This window comes from Neofelis nebulosa, chromosome 4 (genome assembly GCF_028018385.1).
Source record: "Neofelis nebulosa isolate mNeoNeb1 chromosome 4, mNeoNeb1.pri, whole genome shotgun sequence".
NCBI lineage: Eukaryota > Metazoa > Chordata > Mammalia > Carnivora > Felidae > Neofelis > Neofelis nebulosa.
Genome location: NC_080785.1, coordinates 107,817,638 through 107,838,573, shown reverse-complemented (window position 1 = coordinate 107,838,573; position 20,936 = coordinate 107,817,638). Strand labels below are relative to the sequence as shown.

General features: G+C 53.3%; 1 protein-coding gene across 1 annotated transcript in view; it reads left to right on the top strand.

Moving 5' to 3' along the window:
• The window catches only part of ADCY1 (adenylate cyclase 1), a 108,490-nt gene that overhangs the window by 64,905 nt on the left and 22,649 nt on the right, over nucleotides 1-20,936 (top strand). The window contains exons 9-14 of the mRNA XM_058725631.1: nucleotides 4,999-5,193; nucleotides 5,364-5,461; nucleotides 6,479-6,563; nucleotides 12,162-12,251; nucleotides 12,669-12,925; nucleotides 13,183-13,309. Coding sequence (XP_058581614.1) covers nucleotides 4,999-5,193; nucleotides 5,364-5,461; nucleotides 6,479-6,563; nucleotides 12,162-12,251; nucleotides 12,669-12,925; nucleotides 13,183-13,309 — 852 coding nt within the window. The remainder of the gene's footprint in view (nucleotides 1-4,998; nucleotides 5,194-5,363; nucleotides 5,462-6,478; nucleotides 6,564-12,161; nucleotides 12,252-12,668; nucleotides 12,926-13,182; nucleotides 13,310-20,936) is intronic.

Below are 20,936 nucleotides of genomic sequence, written 5' to 3'. Positions count from 1 at the left end.
GAAGCTGGAGCACAGAGAGGTTAAGTGGCCCACCTGGGGATGCACAGCCCTTGGTTTTCAGGTCTCTGCACTCGAGCCACTGTCCTTCCCTTTGGCGGGTTAAGGGAGAGGCTCAGACAGCCAAACTCCACGTTGAAACGAGAAACAAGTTTTGTCTTAGCCTTGATGTTGATCTGTTTTCCAGGGAAATACGTGCTTGTTGTGGGTAGCAGAGAAAAGCATGCAAAGAGGGGAGTGGCACCGGCTCAGGTCCTGCCCCATTCAAGGAGCTGTGGGTCAGGGGTCAGGGCCTGGGGGTCAGGGCGTGGCGGCGCTCTGCACGCAGGTGTCCTGAAGGACCTCACGAGCCTGCCCAGGGTCCCGAGTGAGGACGACCCTGGCCCCCAGAACTCAGTCCTGCCCCCTTTGCCTCTGCAGACGTGGGCAGGTGGGCACAGCTAATCCTCCCGAAACAGCCGAGGTCGGGGGGCCATGCTCCGCCTGCCATTCCCTGCGTGCCGGACCCTCATAGGAGCTGAGGGCTCTCAGGTGGTGGGAGTGGTGGTTGCACAGATGCGTCAGGTCCGGGGGACAGCACGTTCATGGGGGCCAGTTCAGGATCGCGGGCCCTCTGGCCCTGCTCGCCGGTGGGTTTTCCTGGGCTTGTTCCCGGGCCCAGGGAGGCAGGGGCCGTGGAACCGGAAAGAACACACTCGCAGCCTTGCATTGGCACAAACGTCAGCGGCTTGCGGGCGACGGGTTTCTGTCCTTACTTTACGTTTCCACAGCTCTCCGGAAGTCAAGATGATGCACTGCACTGACCCCCCACGTGTCAGCTGTGGCATCAAGCTGCCCGCGCACATACACAGGCTCTGGGGCCCTCAGCAGCCTCCCTCGTGGTCGTGTCTCACCCAGCTCCCGCGTGGGGAATGGACTTGGGTGGGTGGTGTGTGTGGCTCTGCCCCGTCCCGTCCTGGTGGCCACACTCAGGATATGGAACATTTCCATCACTGCCACGGTCCCCCTTCTGCTGCGGTCATGCCGCCACCCCCAGCCCCGGCTCTGTTGAGTCCTCTCCATCCCAGTGACCATCACTTGGGAACGTCGTACACGTGGAATCCCTTGGTTTGCGCCCTGTGAACTTGGCTGTTTCTTCACTCAGCACAAAGCCCTGGGGTGTCTCCAGGCTGACCCTGTGTCAGCAGCTCCCCCCTTTCCGTGGCCGGCTGGCATTCCACGGTGTGGATGGACCGCCGTTGGCTTGACCACTCTTGTTGAAGGACATTCTGGTTGTTTCCGGCTTTGGCCACGACAAATAAAACTGTAGTGAGCTCTCACGTCGAGAGTCCTGTGTGGACGCGAATGCTCCTTTTCTGGGAGGGATGCCCAGCCGTGCATCAGGGTACACAGGATGGGTCTTGTTTTGTTTTCTTTTTTTGAGAAACTGCCCACCCATTTTCCGGATTGACTGCCCCACCTCACGTTCCCACCAGCCTCATACGGGATCCCGCTTCTCTGTGTCATCGCCTGCGCTTGATGCTGCCGCTATTGTTGTTGTTTTTTAATTTTGGCTGATCTAGTAAGCGTGTAGTGACATGTCACGATTTTATTTTGCATTTCCCTGGTGGCTAATGATGCCAACCATCTTTCCAGGGGCTTATTTTCTTTAAAAAAAATTTTTTTTAAAATGTTTTATTTATTTGAGAGAGAGAGAGAGAGAGGGAGAGAGAAAGCATGGGAGGGACAGAGAGAGACAGGGAGACACAGAATCCAAAGCAGGCTCCAGGCTCTGAGTTGTCAGCACAAAGCCTGACACGGGGCTTGAACCCACGAACCAGGAGATCACGACCTGAGCCAAAGTCGGATGCTTAACCGACTGAGCCACCCAGATGCTCTTCGAGGGGCTTATTTTTTATCTGTGTTTTCTCTTCTGTTTTGGTGAAATGTCTGCTTTCTGATTGGATTGATTTTTTGGTGCTGTGGTCTTGTTTTTCCACCTGTGTACAGCATCTTTCACAGGACAGACATTGTAAACTTTGAAGATGTCCAGGTTACCGATATTTTTTCTTTTATGAGCTGTGTTTTTGGTGTCCTCAGAGCTGTCTCTGTAGCCCAAACCCCGAAGATTTTAACGTTTCTTTTAAGAGTTTATACTTACCAGTAAAACCTTGGTTTGTGAGCTTAATTCTTTCCAGAAACATGCTTGTAATCCAAAGCACTTGTACATCAAAGTAAATTTCCCTGGAAGAAATAACGGAAACTCAGATGATTCATTCCACAACCCAAAAAATATTCATACAAAAATGATTACAATACTGTAATATGATACAAAATAATAAAGAAAATATAGAATATAAAGAAAAATAAGTTAACCTGCACTTACTTCTGAAAACCTGGTGGCTGGTGTGAGGGAGACGAGAGAGGAGGGTTACTGTGTAGGACGACTTTCACGATCACTAATGGAATCACTGCTGTCTATGGGTTCCATGGGATCTTTTTCTGCATGGGGGCCCTTGTATACGTTCACATGGATGTTGACTACAGTGCAGTATTAATAAACTCTCGTCATAGACTGTATTTACTGTAACTGGTAATAAGGCAGCAGAGGAAAGGGTCTCTGTCCGCAGGCAGCCTGAGCTAGAATGAAGCAAAGCGTTCCTAAGCTCACTCTTGTACGGAAAAGCAAAGGACTGTCCACAGGTGCTTTGAAGTGACAGAAAAGACACCAATGCCAGTTGTGGGCACCTTCCAACGTGCTGAAAAATCACTAATTTCTGCCAAACACTACAGCCTGAGACTGAGCATCCAAGCCTGGGAGATGATTGCCCACAATCCCGCAGAGAGAGAGAGAAGGACCATTGGCTCAGTTGTGATCACATGTCATTCAGTGTCATGTTCGACTCATGTTGCAAGACATCACTTGCTTATCAAGTTAAAATTCTTAGAAATGTTTGCTCGTCTTACAGAACCCTCACAGAACAAGTTACAATCCAAGGTTTTACTGTGTATGTTTTATAGTTAATCCTGTGATCCATTTTGAGTTAGTTTTTTTTTTTTTTATAGGGTATGAGGTTTAGGTCAAGATTTACTTTTTTGCTTATGGATGTCCATTTGGTCCAGCACCATTTGTTGAAAAGACAGTTTTTCTTCCATTGAATTGCTTTTGGATTTTAGTCAAAAACCCTTGACCATACTTATAGGAGGCTGCTTCTGGGCTGTCTGGTCTTTTCCACAGACCTTTGTGTCTGGCCCTCTACCAACACCATACCATCCCAAGTAATGTAGTTACACAGTCTTAATGTTGGGCCAAGTGGTGTCTTTCACTATATTATTTTTAAGACAAATGAGCTATTCTAGTCTCTTTGCTTTCTGTTTAATATTTAGAAAAAGCTTGTCTATCCATAAAAAAGTTCCTGTTAGGATTTTGATAAAATTATGTTAAGCCTGTGTACATCAATCTGAGGAGAATTGATATCTTCACTGTGTTGTGTCTTCTAATCCCCAAGCACGCGTTTCTCCATTTATTGAGATCTTTAATCTCCTTCATCATCAGCATTATATAGTTTTAAGCATACATGTTGTGTTCGTGTTTTGTTAGATTTGTACCTACTTCATTTTTCTTTGTGATTATGAATGGTCCTGAATTTTAATTCCGTCTGCACGTGCTGATTACTGGTATTAAAGAAATACTTTCTTTATGTTCATCTTGCATCTAGTGATCTTGTGGAATTCATTTGTTTTCCTCCCCTTGGAACTTTGTATGTAGACCATCATGTCACTTATCATAAGGATAGTTTCGTTTCTTTCTTTCTAATAAGTTTGTCTTTATTTTCTTTTCTTGCCCTATTGCAGTGGATGGGGTTTCTAGTACTGTGGTGAAACTCCGTCTTTCACCAGCGAGTATGATGCTGGCTGTCAGTATTCTGTAGATCTTTCTCATCAGGTTGGGGAAGTTCCCCTCCCTCCCTAGTGTTCTGATGATGTTTATCAAGAATGGGTATCGAATTTTGTCAAAATGCCTTTTGTGCGTCAATTCATACAACCATGGGGTTTTTATATGGTGGTTAATCAGGTGTTAATGTGATATGTTGCATTCGTGTACAAATATGTAAACAGCCTTGTGTCTCTAGATGTGGTCACAGTGTGTACTTCTATTCATATTGTGCTGAATTCTATTAGCTACTATTTTGTTAAGAATTTTTGCATCAGTATTGAGAGAGATGGCCTGTGGTGTTCCTTTTTTGTACTGTCTTGGTCTGGTTGTGTTATCAGGACAATACTGACCTTGTGAAGTGAGTTGGAAGGTGTTGCCTCTTCTGTTTTCTGGAAGAGATTGTATAGAGTTAGTGTTAGTTCTCATTTAAATAGTTAGGAGAATTCTCCAGTGAAACCATCTGGGCCTGGAGATTAATTTTTCAGGAATTTTGAAGCTATGAATTGAATTTCTTTAGTAATTACAGGGCCAGTCTGACAGTGTTTCATGTCAGGTGAGTTGTGGTAGTATATGTGTGTTTGGAGTAGTTCACTGATCTAAGTTGTCAACTTAATTGTGTACCACTGTTCAAAGTATTTCCTTCTTGCCCTTTTGGCGTCTTCAAGGCCTGTAGTTGAATCGCATTTTTTTCCTGAATCTGTTAGTGTCTTTCCCTCTTTTCCTTTGTCATGCCTGCTACAGACTTTTCAGTTTTACTGGTATTTTTAAAGAACCAATTTCTGTTATATTGCCCTGTGCTGGGCACTGCCTCTCATCCCCCCCCCCCCCCCCCCATCCACACGGCTGCCACATACACATCGTGTGACCTCATTTGCGGACACGGAGCCCCAGCGCCGACGCTGAGCTAAGTCCCCTGGCATCTCAGGTGCCAGCGGGCAGTAGAGCCATGATTGCATTTCAGGCCCCCAGCCCCGGGCCCCCAGACTCTGCAGCGGGCGAGCACACGGGCCTGAGGGGGCGAGAGAGCTTTCTCTTCAACACGAAGAGGATTTGTTGACGTTTCTTTATCTCCCTGACGGCCGCAGCGGAGGGCGCTGAGAACCGCGTCGGAGAAACTGCGAAACCGCTCGTCGTTCTCCGCAAACGCTGTCTACACCACCCCGGGCACGCGCGTCAACAGGTACATTGGCCGCCTCCTGGAAGCGCGCCAGACGGAACTGGAGATGGCGGACCTGGACTTCTTCACTCTCAAGTACAAGCAGGCTGAGCGGGAGCGCAAGGTAGGTGACCGGGACCTCAGGAGCGCGGGGGATCCCGGAAGCCCCTCGGCCGTGGCCACCCACGCTCGCTCTTATGGACGTGGCCGCGGTTCCCAGGGGGCACCCTCGGGAGGACCCCGCATGTCTCCTGGAAGCCGCAGCCACCGATGGCAGGTCTCTGTGTCTCCTAGTACCACCAGCTCCAGGACGAGTATTTTACCAGCGCCGTCGTTCTGGCCCTCGTCCTGGCCGCCTTGTTCGGCCTCGTCTACCTGCTCATCATCCCACAGTGAGTGTCGGGGGCCCGGAGGCCGGAGGACAAGGGCACGGGGGCTCCCTCCTTGTCTGCTGGTTACTCCCCCGTGGTCCCGGCCACAGCCAGCTGTCCATTTGCCCAGTGGCCGGCTGTGCGAGGCCCCGACGCACATGTGCGGGACGCTCGCTCTGTTTCTAACGTTTAACTGAGCCAGTCCTGGGACGCCGTGTATTTTCAGCGTCTCCGTGCACACACGTGCACCCTCGACTTCAGGACAGGTTTTGAGGGAGGAAATGCAGCTGGGTTTCCAGGCGTGGGTCATTTCAGACACGTTAGAATGAGATAGCGGGCTCTAGGGAGGAAGAAAGAGGTAGCAGCGGAGCGGCATCCGGGCTGCTGAGTCACAGTGAGTCTGGTAGGGCTGTTTCCTGGCGGGGACGATACACCTGTCTCCCAGACGGAGCACTTTCTTTTTTTTCTTCTGTTTAAAAAAATTGTTTTTATACATTTATTTATTTTTGATAGAAAGAGAGAGCACAAGTGGGAGAGGGGCAAGACACAGAATCTGAAGCAGGCTCCAGGCTCTGAGCTGTCAGTACAGAGCCCGACACGGGGCTCGAGCCCACAAACCGCGAGATCATGACCTGAGCCGAAGTTGGACGCTTAACCGACTGAGCCACCCGGGCGCCCCTCAGACGGAGCACTTTCTTAATGAGCCCTCCCAAGGGCAGTGGTCCCCTTAGAGTTTCCAGAAAGCACACGGGAGCCACCCCGTCTCCAGACACCGTGAGCGAGGTGACCTCCCGATGGTCCTGCCTGGGGATCAGGCCTTTTCTAGAAGAGCCGCTCCCAGATGAACTCCAGTCAGAGGGCAGTGCCTGGCGGCCAGCCCTTCGTGAGAGAGGACCTCTCGGCCGGTCCAGGGCTGATGGAAGCTGGGGTGGAGGCGGGAAGGGAGCTGGCGGGGTGGGGGCTAGGGGAGACTCCCAGGCAGCCAGTGGGCACACGGCACCTGCTCCAGCCACGGTGACCCTGCATCCTCTGCCCTAGGAACCTGGTCCTCCTGCTGCTGCTGGCCTTCTGTATCTGCTTCCTGGTGGCCTGCGTCCTGTACCTGCACGTCACCCGGGTCCAGGTGTGTGTGTGTGTGTGTGTGTGTGTGTGTCATGTCCTGTGTGTGGCCTCCGCCTGCCCTCTCAGGAGCGCAGGTAGGGCGGTGGAGACCCTCACCCCCTCTGGAGTAGCGGGAGCTCACGAAGCCCCGTCGTGGGCTGGGCGCTGCCGGGAGTTCTGGGAGCACCTTGGGGATACGGGGCAGGCGGTCTGTAGTGATGGAGTGAGGGACACCCGTGAGCGCCTTTTCCTGAGTGGAGAGTCCGGAGCAGGAGGCTGGCGGTCTGTTGTGCGCTCACTTGGTAGTTGGGGTTCTCTGTTGGCTTTGCTGTTGTGACTTTTGGGGCGGGGCTGGGTTGGCGCCCCGAGCAGCCGTGCTCCCAGGGGGCTGCTGGGTCCCAGCCCCACGGTGGCCTCCAGGCCTCATCTCCACGCCCCCCATTTCCCTGTCACCCCGCAGCTACGGTGGCAGACCCAGTGTTAGCTTTGCGTGATTGTGAGAAACAGCAACTTTGTGAAAAACTAAATTCGGTTTTATTCACTTAGCTGCGTTGCTATGCATAGGTAACTTCTTGTTTTTAACTGGGAAAATTATACTTACCTAAACCATGTTTCTGGCTTTTTCATCTTCATAGACGGAGTGATATTCGCACTCCAAGGAAGACAGCTTAGTCACGTGATTGGCTTCTATGGCCTGCTGTGCCCTCCGGGGAGCTGGGAGCCAGTGTGGGTGGACACTTGCTCCTGGCAGAGGCGGCCTCAGGTCTCCAGCTGGATGCATGTGGATTCAGAGTCTGCCAGGCTGTGGGCGGCCCTGTGCTAGTTCTGAGCATTCCCGCCGGGGCATGGCCCAGAGACGGGTAGGGGGGCATAGAGACAAGATCAGAAGGCCAGTTTTCAGAAGAGCAATTTAGCCCTTTGTGTTTGAGCAAACGTCTCTGGGATCAGGTGTTCGTGTGGAGTGCAGGCCTTTGTGCGGGGGCTGTAAGGGATGATACTTTACAAGTGACAAAATCGCCAGCTACGTACAGGTCTTGGGTGACAAAGGGAATTTGCTGCCTCACATACTCAAACGCCCGAGAGAGGAGGGAGGGCCCAGGCTGGTTTTCTCTGGGGACTCCGTTCTGCCACCAAGACCCCGGGCTCCGGGCCCTCCTGCCCGTGGGGTCGGCCTTCCTCGAGGCGTGTCGTGGACAGCCGGCTCTGTGCTCACCCAGCAGCGCAGGGTTGGGAGGAGGCCTGGCGTCCCCTCAAAACCCAGCAGCCTCCCTCCCAGCTCCCTGGCCTCTGGCAGGCAGAACCCCTGGGAAGTGGCATGTGCACACGGGGGCGTCCGGGTGCCCCTGCCGGGCGGAAGGGATTCAGCCTTCTCCCTGGCCGGGTCTCTGCCCCTGGTGGAGCCCGGCACCTGCAGCCAGAGAGCAGAGAAGATGGAAGTAAAGCGGCTGGCGGGCAGGCACACCTTCCCCATCTCGCTGCTTGGGGGACCCCTGCCCCACCCGGTACCCGCCCCCACTGCCCGGTCCCCGCTGCTCCCTGCTTCCAGGCTCTCATGTCTGTCCTCTCAGCCCATTGACAGGTGACCACAGCCTCCGAGGGGTGGGGGCAGGGGCGGCCAGCTGGCTCTGCACTCCAGGCACCATGAGGCCACGAAAGGGAAGGTGCCCGTGGGCTTTGTCAGGGGTTCCTTCAGTCCAAATGTCAGCAGGTCTAGCTCGGACGGTTGTGGGACTGTCACCACAGTTCCCAGTAGCCCGTCCCCAGTCTTGCCTGTGGCCGTCCCCGTCCCCACGCCAGCCCGGGCATGTGGCGTCCTCCCAGCCCTCCTGCTTCCCTTCTGCCACCTGCTGGCCATACAGACCTGGTGTGGGTGACCCAGGCCCCAGTAGTCTTTGCCGAGTAACGGGTCCGCCCCTGGTAAAGCCAGTCGCAGCTGCCACCCGCCACCACAGGACGCCATGTGGCCGAGGGATGCTGCCTCCTCACTGGCCTGGGGCTCGAGAGAGAAAGCGTGGGGACCACTGGTGCCCGTCACAAACGTACCAGATACGTATTAGTCTGAACGTCTTTTCTCTCTGTTTATGTAACCCACAGTAAGAGAACTTTGCTATTTTGACAAATGTTTTTTTTAAGGGTCTTGGGACAATCAACAGGATTGCTCCCTGCGTGGTTTCGCACGGTGTTGTCCACAGCCCCGTGGCACATGGCTCTGAGAGAGCTACCACACCATCGGCACCACAGCTGACACTTTTCACTGTCTGTGAAGCCTCTGCTTTGGGATCGCAGGGTCATGGTCAGGCTGGCGGGATACCCCAGCACGTAGCCATTGCCACGCTTGTTTCTGGGGAGAGATGGGAGGGTGAGACGTCGTGCACGTCCGTGGGGGGAGTTTCCATGGAAGCATGTGGGCGGGGAAGGCAAATCCACATGCAGAGCAACTCCCCTGGGACAACGGAGGGAGGACGGCGAATCCTGCTGCCGCGGGCAGGGCCCCAGGTGAGGTCGGCAGTGTCACTTGGTCAGTGAGGGGGCTGCCAGCCTCGACACCCATCCCCAGAACCCTCCCCCGTGTCTCCTGTCAGAAGGGCGCCGTGTGGGGGCTCCCTGTTGATCTCTGCGGTGGCCGTAGTCAGGTTGGCCCTCGTGAGCGGAAGTCCGCGTTCCTGGGCGTCACCTCCATCCCTGCCACGGTGGCCACTGTGTCCGCGAGCCCATAGGGCGATAGCAGGGGTGACTGGGGAGGGAGGCCGACCGGTGTCCACAGAATGGGTGGTCTCACCTGCTTGGTTAGCACACTCCTTGTCTGCCATGTCCCGCGCCGACTGGTGTTCACATGGGACACTGGTGTTGCCCGCCCACTGACACGGGTCTTCCCGCATGTGTCTGCCCCACCGGTGACTTCCTGTCACAGTGTTCCAGCCATGCCTCTTCCCGGACCATCCAGCCAGACATCGGCTGGGGCCCACGAATCAGCGAATGATCGCACACGTGGCCGTCACTCCCTCCAAGCCAGGTGCCCAGCCGGGCGCCGCCTGATGTCCGCGAGCAGCGGTGTCTGCTGTTCCTCTGTCGGCCGATGTACACTATCCGTGAGGCTAAGGGGTAGCTGGAGCGTGGACTGCGGCCTCTGGGCCGCTTCTCTGTGTGATTTACGTGCATCCCACGGCCTGCTGGGCCCGGTCGTGGCCGTGCCTCTCCCATGGATGATGGAGCATTGCTGTGCACGCCCAACTTCAGGGCCTGGAGGGTCAGCCAGCACCCGGCTCAGGTCCCGTGACCCCTTGCTGGCCCGTGGCCAAGTGGCGAGTTCCCGCAAGGCCCGGGAGCAGGACGCGGGTGTCTCCAGAGAACGGCTGGGCTTTGCTGTGAACCCTGTGCAGAACCCGAGCTGCGGTTCACACGTCCGGGTGGCCAGCAGCGCCAGGGGTCCGACCCACAGTGAGCTCGCGAGCGGAGGGGGCCCGTGAGTCAGCGTTAGCCGTGCTCTTGCCTCTGGTGGGTCTCGAAGTCCCCAGGGTGAGCAGTTGGGGGGGGGGAGGTGCCTGTCAAGTGGGGCGAGGAGGACGCAGTGGGGTCCTGTGAGCGTGAGCTGGTGGGGACCTGCGTCCCCATTCTCAGGCAGCTGGGGTCAGTGACCCTGAAGCAGGGCCCAGGAGAAGGGTGACAAAGAGTGACTAGGTCACACAAAGCCGCAGTGTCGGCCCACATCACGGCCCCCGGTGTGGCTTCCTGGCCCGGCGAGGCAGCGTGCCAAGTCCTGTGGCCCGTTGGTGTGGGTTTTGTGGAAAGATGCGATCTCTGCAGTGGCAACGTTGGGGCGGGGTCAGTGCTTGGAGCGGCTGAGCACCCACTCTGCTGGGGAAGCGTACCGTGGCCGCCCACGGTGTGGACTGTGTCACGGGAGGTCACGTGGTGCCCAGGAGGGCAAGTGACTGAGACCCAGCTGTGGTGGCTTGCTGGCGCTCTCATTTCCACGGAATGGCATGTGGCATGGCGCATAGCTGGCGGGAAACAAAGTTAGAAGTGCCGAACAAGTGGATCCGTGACTCCGTGAATTCCGTCCATAAATAAACCACTGTGTGAGCGGTCACAGCTCGCCGAGCATGGTATCAGGTCAATAGAGCTCAAAGGCAGGGACCGGACCCAGAGTGTCCACGTGGGTGGCTTGTGTGTCCTAGATAGGAAATGGCCGTGGGAGCTCGCCCCTGTTTGGCCATTTGCCACACAAGTGGGTGTGGCGTGCTCAACTGGGTAGCTGCATGTGACTCTGCAGCTGAGCCCTGCACAGCTGCCCTTGCTGTGCACTGCACAACTGGGACGCGGCCTCCGTGCACCCTGGACAGGACTTGCTCAGCCTCAGCCAGCGGCTCTCCCCTCACCGCCTCCCCGAGGGACTTCTGTGCCATTTCTGCCTCTCCCGGGGCCAGGCCTCACTCACCGCTGTGCCCCCAGGGGCTCCTGACATCCACCGCTGGGAGGAGCCCTCCCGTGCTTGCTGGGTGAATGTGCGAGCTGCAGGTGCCTTGTCCGGCTGGGGGCGACAATCCCGTGGCCACGTCCTCAGTCTTGTGGGGTGATGGGATCAGACCAGGAGGGGGGTGGTGGGCTCCAGGGCTGTACCTCTGCTCTCTGAGGTTGGGGGCCCAGCATGTCTGCACGATGCAGCTGGGGCTCAGGGATCCTGACCGGGACCCAGATCTGTAGCTGCCACGATGCAAGCCCCACAGCCATCCGGTGCCCTGGTCCACAAAACAGGCAAAGCGGCGCTGTCAGCCTGCCCCCAGACCGAGACAACCAGGGTCCTGACCTCCCCGGGAGGACCAGGCACCCCAACTGCTTGGGGGTCTCATCAGAAGCTTGTGCAGGGTCCCTGCAGGCTTGATTTTAGTTTTTGTTTCGAATTTCGTGAGCCTGAGTATAAAAAGAGGTTCATACTTTTACCCCCGAGGTCATCTGTTGGATATTGCAAAACGTATTAAAATAGACGTAAAATTAACTTCCCAATAACTTAACAAAACTGACATGAAGCCCGTGTGAAGGAAATGATAAAACTTACATGAAGCAGAGAAAAGACGACGCGAGAATGAATTCTTGCGTGTGAATTCTTGCTATTTCTGAGATGGAGTTAAACGTAATAAAAGTGTGACTAACGGATTCAGTTCATTTCGGTGCCCAAGTCACAGTGTGGGATAAGGCTGGCAGGGGTGCTCTTAAAAAAATTGTTTCTAATATTTATTTTTGAGATGGAGAGAGAGCACGATCGGGTGAGGGGCAGAGACCGAGGAAGACCCCGAATCTGAAACAGACTCCAGGCTCTGAGCTGTAGGCACAGAACCCAGTGAGGGACTTGAACCCACAAACTGAGATCATGACCTGAGCCCAAGTGGGAAGCTTAACCTGCCAGCTCCCCAGGCTCCCCAGGGGGTGCTCTTTTTAATACAAATATACTGGGTTTTGTTTCTTTTAGTTGGGGCAGCTTTTCACCTGGGAGGTGAAGCCTGGAGCACAGCCTAGGAATCTGCGTGGCAGGTGAAGTCCGGCAGCCCCTGGGGCCCTGCGCTCTGCACTGAGACTGTTTCTGTGTTTCAGCTCTTTCACAGTAACCTGTGTTACCGTTCAGTGTTTTCCAGGGTGCCTGACGATTCAGATCCGCACCGTCTTGTGTATCTTCGTCGTGGTCTTAATCTACTCCGTGGCCCAAGGATGTGTGGTGAGCATCTCAACAGGCAGCAGGGCCCGCTGGTCTCCTGGAGGCGTGAGGTGTGGACGGGGGCCGAGGGGGCTGCTGTCCTCTTCACAGTGTGCAGGGGATGGGGGGGTGGGGCAGGAGTAATGGGAGAGGGGGAGGCAGGGACAGGAGCACCGCGATGGGGCTGGCCGCCTGGGGAGGAGGAGGGCGGGGGTCTCCTGCCCCCTGGCCCTGTCCACCTTGCACTGAGGAGCCTTGAAGGCCGAGCAGGAGGGGCTGCTGCAGAGCCTGCTGGTGGCTCCTGGGGGCGTGGGTCGGAGTATCAGGGTGGGGGGAGCCTGGGCAGGAGCGCCTCGATGGGGCTGGCGGGCTGGGGAGGAGGGAGGGCTGGTCCGGAGCAAGTGCCTCCCGCCATCCTTGTCCCTCCGTCCCCTCCAGGTGGGCTGCCTGCCCTGGTCCTGGAGCTCCACCCCCAACGGGTCCCTGGTGGTCCTGACACCCAGCGGCCGCAACGCCGTGCTGCCTGCCGCGCCCTGTGAGTCGGCGCCCCACGCCCTGCTCTGCGGCCTTGTGGGTACCCTCCCGCTGGCCGTCTTCCTGCGGGTGTCCTCCCTGCCCAAAATGATCCTGCTCTTTGTGCTCACGACGTCCTACATCCTGGTCCTGGAGCTCAGCGGCTACACCAGGGCCCCCGGGTAGGTGCGCGGCTCCCTCCGGAGCACAGCCGGGCGGGCATTGCCCGTTCTGGTTTGCGGACCAGGAAGCAGATCGCCTTGGTGGCTTCTCCACGTGTTTGTCTGGGCCCCAATTCCAGTAAGGCCTTGGCTTTCCCGGAGGGAGCGGCTCTAGCCAGGGCCAGTGCTCTGCACGGCTGAGAGTCGTGTCTGGGGACATGTGCGGACAGCTCTCGGGTTCTGCGTACCGATGGAGTTTCCTTCCTGGTCTTCCACAGGGGCGGCGTGGCGTCGGGGCGCAGTTTCGAGCCGATCATGGCCATCCTGCTGTTTTCCTGCACCCTGGCCCTGCACGCCCGTCAGGTGGACGTCAAGCTGCGGCTGGACTACCTCTGGGCGGCACAGGCAGGCCGAGCTCTCTCTGCTTCTGGGAGGGTGGGGTGTGGCACAGGGAACCCTGGGAGGGCACTCAGGGGCTCCTGCCGGGCGCCAGCTCGGTGTGCGGGTGGGGGAGGCAGCGCCGGCAAGCTGGGCACAGTCTGATGAGCCCTGTCTGATGACCGAGAGTCCGGCGGTGTTTCGGGCAGTGAGTTCCCCATCCCCAAAGGCATTCCAGCGAGTGGGGCTGTGGTGCAGAGTGGCTCAGCCTTTGCTGCGCTGCATGTGACAACAAGTCTCTTCAGGTCATGGGAGACTCCAGAAAATGCTGACTCTTGCACGGTCCCCCCACGATTTAGTGGGTCTACAGGAGGGGGGCAGGAGTCTACACTGTTAACACGTCTCCTGGGAAAGAGGCTTGAAGGGGGCCGAGGAGATGGGTCCGTGGGCCCTGAGTCCCAGGCAGGTGGTATGCCCTGTGCACTTGCCGTGTGACCCACTCACAGGTGCACTTCTGGGCCCAGCCCAGGATGTATGGCTGGTGTGCCCTGACCCCCTTGTCACCTGCTGTGTCCCCAGCCTTTGGAAGGGGAGGCCATCTGGCTTTCTGGGCCAGCCCGTCCAGGTTCACACTCCATCTGTACAGCCTGCAAACTTCTGGGCCCCGGGCCAGTTGCTTCCCCATCAACAGATGGGCAGGGGGCGTGCACGGAACAGAGACCACCGCATGTTAGCTGCCACGTGTCATCTCACTTGATGTTTGGGGAAGCAGCTCTTTACTGGCCAGGGCCCTGGCTTGCATTTGGTCTTCGTGGTAGCCCTGCCCAGGAGGTGGGACGGGCACGGGTGTGAAGGCCACCTGTGTGCAGGCCCAGGCTGGACGTGGCTGAGCTAGGATGGCCAGGGCTCTGCGGTGTCCAAGGTCATGGGAGCCTCCTTATACCAGGAGCCCAGCCCAGGGCCAGGGCACAGGGATGGCCGGTGTCCGACCCTAGAGAGGTGACACCCAGGGGATTGGGGTGACGAAGGCCGTCTGGGTCCCTCAGGCCAATGGTTCAAACGTGAGTCTCTCTGGAGACCAGTGGAGACACACCTGGAAGTGATGTTCGCTGGCTGTCAGGGCACTCTGGGGCCCCATCCAGGTGACACCTAGAATTTTCCCTGCCAGTGCAGAATACAGCAATTGTAGCTTCCTCCCTGCTCGAGCTTGGCGGCCAGCCTGGTGCACAGTAGGTGCTCGGTGCGGCTGAGCGCCCTTCAGACACCGCGTTGTGATCTGTCAGGACACTCCACCTGCAGGCAAAGGACAGAGGCAAGGGGCCAGCCTGCTGGCTTTTCTCTGGTTTAATTCACCTGGGAAGACGGATTCTGGCCGCGCAGATTCCCGCCAGGACATCCGGGCCGGTTGTCTGTTCAAGTTCAGGGAGGATGATTCTGTGGCTTTGGGTAAACAGAAGAGGAAAGATGCGTGTGTGTGCGCGTATCCGTGTGTTCTGTGCATATATCCGCGTGCGTGTATATACGTACGCGCATAGATGTGCCAGGCAGAGAACATGGCTTATTTATTCTTTTTTTATGTGACAACCTTCCTGAGACAGAATCCACACTCAACAGTTTGTGTAAAGCACACAGCTCGGTGGCCTTCAGTGTATTCAGAGCTGTGTAGCCATCACCTCAATGTTAGAACATTTCATGTCCCCCAAAAGAACCCCGTGCCCATCAGTGGTCACCACCCCCAACCCTGAGTGGCCACTACTCTCCTTCCTGTCCCCATGGATTTGCCCATCTGGGTCATTCTCCATCCGGTGTGCCGGGTTTGCTCCTGCTTTGGGGACGCCCCCGATTCTGAGGGTCCCGCCGCCCAGCACTGCCCTCTCTCCACACCTGGACTCTGGGCAGTGGAGGCCACTGAGATCCTGAGCCCCTCGTTCCCATCCCCATGGGGATGAGACACCGGGGTTGGGCTGCGTGGACAGGGTAGGCCCAGAGTCCTGCTGCAGATAGGGGAACATGCCCAATGCTGGTTCTGCCCCTTGAGGGACTTAGGCTGTGCCACCGCCGTCCTGCACGAGGGCCTGACCACGGCCCCACTCGTGTGAAGTCAGGGGGGTTGCAGACCTTGGATCGTCTGACAGATGGGTGGGTTTGGGGCAGCCCCAGCATGGCCCAGTTCCTGGGACACCACCCTGGAGGGCATCCACCCCAGGGCAGGCCACCAGACAAGACTCACAGCCTTAGGCCAAGGGACACAGCCAGCCCTCAGTGAACATCCCAGGAGGAACCCAGGCGTCCCCGCTCCTGCTGGCGCTCCACACGGGCCAATTCCGCTGGAGCAGGTGGCTCGGGGGCCTGTTGGCAGTGTCCTGTGGGAGGTCCTGAGTCAGAGCAGATGCCGAGAGGACACCTGTGTACAGGGCTCCCAGAAGGAGATCTGACTGCTGCTGTTTGCCAGAGCCTTGCCAGCTAGCGGAGAACAGCGTCTTCAGTGGGCTGTGCCAAGGGCCACCGAGCTGGCTGTCCAGGGCGAACAGGCCGGCCGGTCCCTAGATGTGTCCTCCCTGCCATCAGCTGGCCCCCATGATCTCAGATCTTTTAGTTGTGAATAGCTGCTCAGAGCGTGAGGAAGACAGACTCCTGTGGAGCCGGAGAGCCGGCCCGGCCTGGAGGGGCACAGACCTGGGCTCCCAGCCCGTGTACTTGCTGGGTGCCTGCTCTGTGGCCAGGCGCTCACAAAGCAAGGTTGAGGCCGCATTTTCTCCCCTCTGGCTTCCCACGTGCTTTCCTTGGCTGTAGTGTCCCTTTAAGTGTCGGTCAGCCTCATGGTTGACCCTGCCCTGGGGTTCCTCACCGACAGTACCCCTGTGCCACAGCTGGCCCCCACTTCTGAGTGAGCTTTCCGTTGAGTTCAGTGCAAGAGAGACCCTCCCTGTGTCATGAGGAAGGGTTGCCTACAGGGAACACACTGACACATTTTTCCAAAGATGTGTGACAAGAAATGTCACCTAAGTTTCCTGTAAACCCAGCAAAACAAGGAAGTTTCCAGACTTTGCCCGATTACCCCCTGGGTAGGTACGTCTGTCATGTACACATCACAGTCACATCACAAACTATTGTGAAACGGCCGGGCCGGAGCCTGGGGGTTAATTATCTACTGACACCAGGCTGGTCACATAAACCCACCTAACCTGGGGCTGTCATGATGCTTTGTTTCCAGTGTGGTTCCTTCCTTTGCGCTCAGTAGATAATCATGATGGCGATGGTAGAGCGACATTCTCTGCCAGTGAATGCGCTTAACCCTGGAGTGGGATTCCCACTGGTACTGGCACCATTTTGTCCACTCTCAGACGGAAGGTGGCCCAGGCGTGGGCTTGGGTGTGACGTAGTTACGGTTACATGTATTGTTGGGATTCACTTTGCTAAAATTTGGTAAGAGTATCAGTGTTCATGAGTGACGTTGTTCTGTAGTTCTCTAGGCCAAGAGGGCTTTGATGTCAGAGTAAAGCAGTCCTCACAAGGCGGGGGGTTCCTTCCTTTTCAAGTTTCTGGAAGAGTTTGTAGAATTGGTGTCGTTTCTTCCTCCAATGTTTGAGGAAGCGAAGCCCTCTGGGCGTGGGTGTGTGAGTGTGTGTGTGTGTGTGTGTGTGTGTGTGTGCGTGTGTGTGTGTGTGTGTGTGTATTTAGAGTGGGAACATTTTAACTCAACTCAATTTCCCGAAAGACGGAGGGCCATCAGGCTTTCCATTTCTTTCTGAGGTAGCTTCGGACACATATGTCATTCCCTGAACGCTGTCCAGTCTGCTGACACGAACTTGTTCATACTCTTCCTTTTTGGCTCCGTTAACGTTTTATTTTATTTTAGTTTTTGGGGCACAGAGAGGGACAGAGCATGAGCAGGGGAGGGACAGAGAGATGGGAGACACAGAATCCCAAGCAGGTTCCACACTCAGTACAGAGCCCGACGCGGGACTTGAACCCACAAACCATGAGATCATGACTTGAGCCGAAGTCGGGCGCTCAACCGACTGAGCCACCCAGGCACCCCTCCCTTATTTCCCTTTAATATTTGTAGGATTTGTAGTGACATCCCATTTCTCCTCCTGATGTAGGATTGTGTAGACACTTTTTTTGATCAGTGTGACTAGAAGTTCATACATTTTATTGATCTCAGGAAATAGCTTCTGGTTTTATTGATTTTTCTCTGTTTCCTATTTCAATTAAATTCCACTCTGGTCTTTATTTTTATCTGATGACTTTGGGTTTAGATTACTTGTATTTGCTAGTTTCTCAAGATGATTTGTATCTTCTCTGATTCAGGGATTTTGTTCTAAAATTTCCTCCAAGTGCTGCTTTAGTTCCATAAATATTGATATTATATGTGGCTTCATTTTCATTTGGTTCAAAGAACTTTCTCTTTTCTTTTCTTTCTTTGTTTTGTTGGGTTCTTCTTGGGACCAAACGTTATGAAGATTATATTTTTGTTGAATAATCTCAAAGACCTTTCTGTTATGGACTTCTGCTTAGTTATGCCATAGTCAGAGAGTATGGCTCATACTCTCTGAATCCTTTTAAATTTCTTGAGAATTGCTGTATCGTTCCTGCTGCATCCTGTGTCTGTTGGATGGTGTATTTTATAAATGTCAGCAAGGTCAAGTTGGCCAGGAGTGTTCTTAGGTCTCCTGTGCCCTTATGGACTTTCTTCCCATTCTACCAAGTTTTGAGAGAATGATATTGAAGTCTCCAACTATACCTATGGACAGAATTTTGTGCAGTTCTGTCAATTTTTACTTCCTGTATTTTGACGATCTCTTACTAGGTGCATCAGTGTTTAGGATTATGTCCTCTTGGTAAGCTGAAACCCTTGTGCCCCTTATCACTATGGAAACAACCTCTTTTCCCAGGTAATGTACTTGGCTCTGAAGTCTACTTTATGCAATATTATATAAGTAATCCAGCTCCCGTTATGTATTTTTTTCTATCATCTTACTTTCAATCTATTTGTTTTTTACTTAAAGTGGATTTCTTACAAGCAACATACAGTTGGACCTTGTCGACTTATCCAATTTATAAATCTCTGCCTTTTTAATTGAGCTGTTCAGACCATTTACAATTATGTGATTACTGATGCAGTTAGATTTTAATCTTTTGCTGTCTCCTATTTGTCTGATCTGGTCATCTGTTCTTTGTTTTCTTTTTCCTCTTTTTCTGCCTGTTTTAAGTTAGTTAAATATTTTTATTATTTGACTAAAATATAAAATAATCTTTATTATTCCATTAATAATTATTGATTCTCTTATTCATGATAGTAACTATTATAATTTATTTCTCTTTCTTCCTCCCTTCCTCTATTTTTTTAGCTGTAATTCTTTGTTGTATTATTTATTGTTGTTTTTATTTTATTAAAAATTTTTTTTTAATGTTTATTATTGAGAGAGAGAGAGAGAGAGAGAGAGAGAGGCAGAATGTGTCAGGGGGAGGGGCAGAGAGAGAGGGAGACACAGAATCTGAAGCAGGCTCCAGGCTCTGAGCTGTCAACACAGAGCCTGACATGGGGCTTGAACCCACAAACCACAAGATCATGACATGAGCCAAAGTCGGACGCTTAACCAACAGCCACCCAGGCACTCCTTATTTATTTTTGTTTTTAAGTTTTCACTTAAATTCCAATTAACATACAGTGTAATATTAGTTTTAGGAGTAGAGTTTAGTGTTTCATCACTTACATATAGCACTCAGTGCTCATCATCATAAGTGCCCTCCTTAATGCCCATCACCCATTTAACCCATCCCCCACCCACCTCCCCTTCAGCAACCCTCAGTGTGTTCTCTATTGTTAAGAGTCTGGTTTTTGGCTTGCCTCTCTCTCTTTTTTACCCCCTATGTTCATCTGTTTTGTTTCTTAAATTCCACATGAGTGAAATCATATGGTATTTGTCTTTCTCTGACTGACTCGTTTCTCTTAGCAAAACACACTCTCGCTCCATCCACGTCATTGCAAATGGCATAAGTTCATTCTTTAAAAAAATTTTTTTTTTTTTCAACGTTTTTTATTTATTTTTTGGGACAGAGAGACACAGAGAATGAACGGGGGAGGGGCAGAGAGAAAGGGAGACACAGATTTGGAAACAGGCTCCAGGCTCCGAGCTGTCAGCACAGAGCCCGACGCGGGGCTTGAACTCACAGACCGCGAGATCGTGACCTGGCTGAAGTCGGCCGCTTAACCGACTGCGCCACCCAGGCGCCCCTAAAAAAATTTTTTAATGTTTGTTTATTTTTGAGAGGGAGAGAACATGAGAGGGGGAGAAAGGGGCAGGGAGAAAGGGAGACACAGAATCCTAAGCAGGCTCTAGGCTCTGAGCTGTCAGCACAGAGTCCGATGCAGGGCTTGAACTCACATGACCTGAGGCGAAGGCAGACACTTAATAGACTGAGCCACTAAGGCACCCCAAAACTTCATTCTTTTTGATGGCTGAGTAATATTCCATTCCATATATATACCACATCTTCTTTATCTATCAGTCAGTGGACATTTGCGCTCCTTCCATAATCTGGCTATTGTTGATAATGCTGCTGTAAACATTGCGATGCATGTATCCCTTCAAATCTGTATTTTTTAATGTTTCCTTATTTATTTTTGAGAAAGAGAGGTAGAGACCAATCAGGGGAGGAGCAGAGAGAGAGAGAGAGAGACAGAATTCTGAGCAGTCTTCACACTGTTGGCACAGAGCCCAATGTGGGGCTCAGTTCCACAAATGATGAGATCATGACTTGAGCTGAAACCAAGAGTTGGACAGTTAACCAACTGAGCCACTCTGGTGCCCCGTTCACATCTTTATTTTTGTGTCCTTTGGGTGAATATCTAGTAGTACAGTTGCTGGATTGTATGGTAGTAGTTCTATTTTTAAACTTTTGAGGAACTTCCATACTGTTGTCTAAAGTGGGGGCACCAGTCAGCATTCGCACCAGCAGTGCAAGAGGGTTCCCCTTTCTCTGCATCCTCACCAATATCTATTGTTTCCTGTGTTATTAATTGGAGCTATTATGACAGGTGAGAGGTGGTATTGCACCATGGTTTTGATTTGTATTTCCCTGGTGATGAGTGATTTTGAACATCTCATGTGTCTGTTGGCCATCTGGATGTCTTCTCTGGAGAAATGTCTATTCACGCCTTCTGCCCATTTCTTAACTGGATCATTTGGTTTTGGAGTTGGATTAGTTCTTCATAGATTTTGGATACTAACACTTTATTGGATATGTAATTTGCAAATATCTTCTTCTATTAAGTAGGTTGCTTTTAGTTTTGTTGGTTGTTTCCTTCATTGTGAGACTCTTGATGAAGTCCCAATAGTTCATTTTTGGTTTTGATGTCCTTGCCTCCAGAGCCGTGTTCTAGTAAGGTGTTCCAGCTAGTGTCAAAGAGGTTACTGCCTTTGTTCCCCTCCAGGATTTTGATGGTTTCCTATCTCACATTTAGGTCTTGAATCCATTTTGAATTTCTTTTTGGGTATGGTATAACAGAGTCGTCCAGTTTCATTCTTTTGCATGATGCTGTCCAGTGTTCCCAACACCATTTGTCTTTTTTCCATTGGATATTCTTTCTTGCTTTGTTGAAGATTAGTTGACCACATAGTTGCAGGTCCATTTCTGGGTTTTCTGT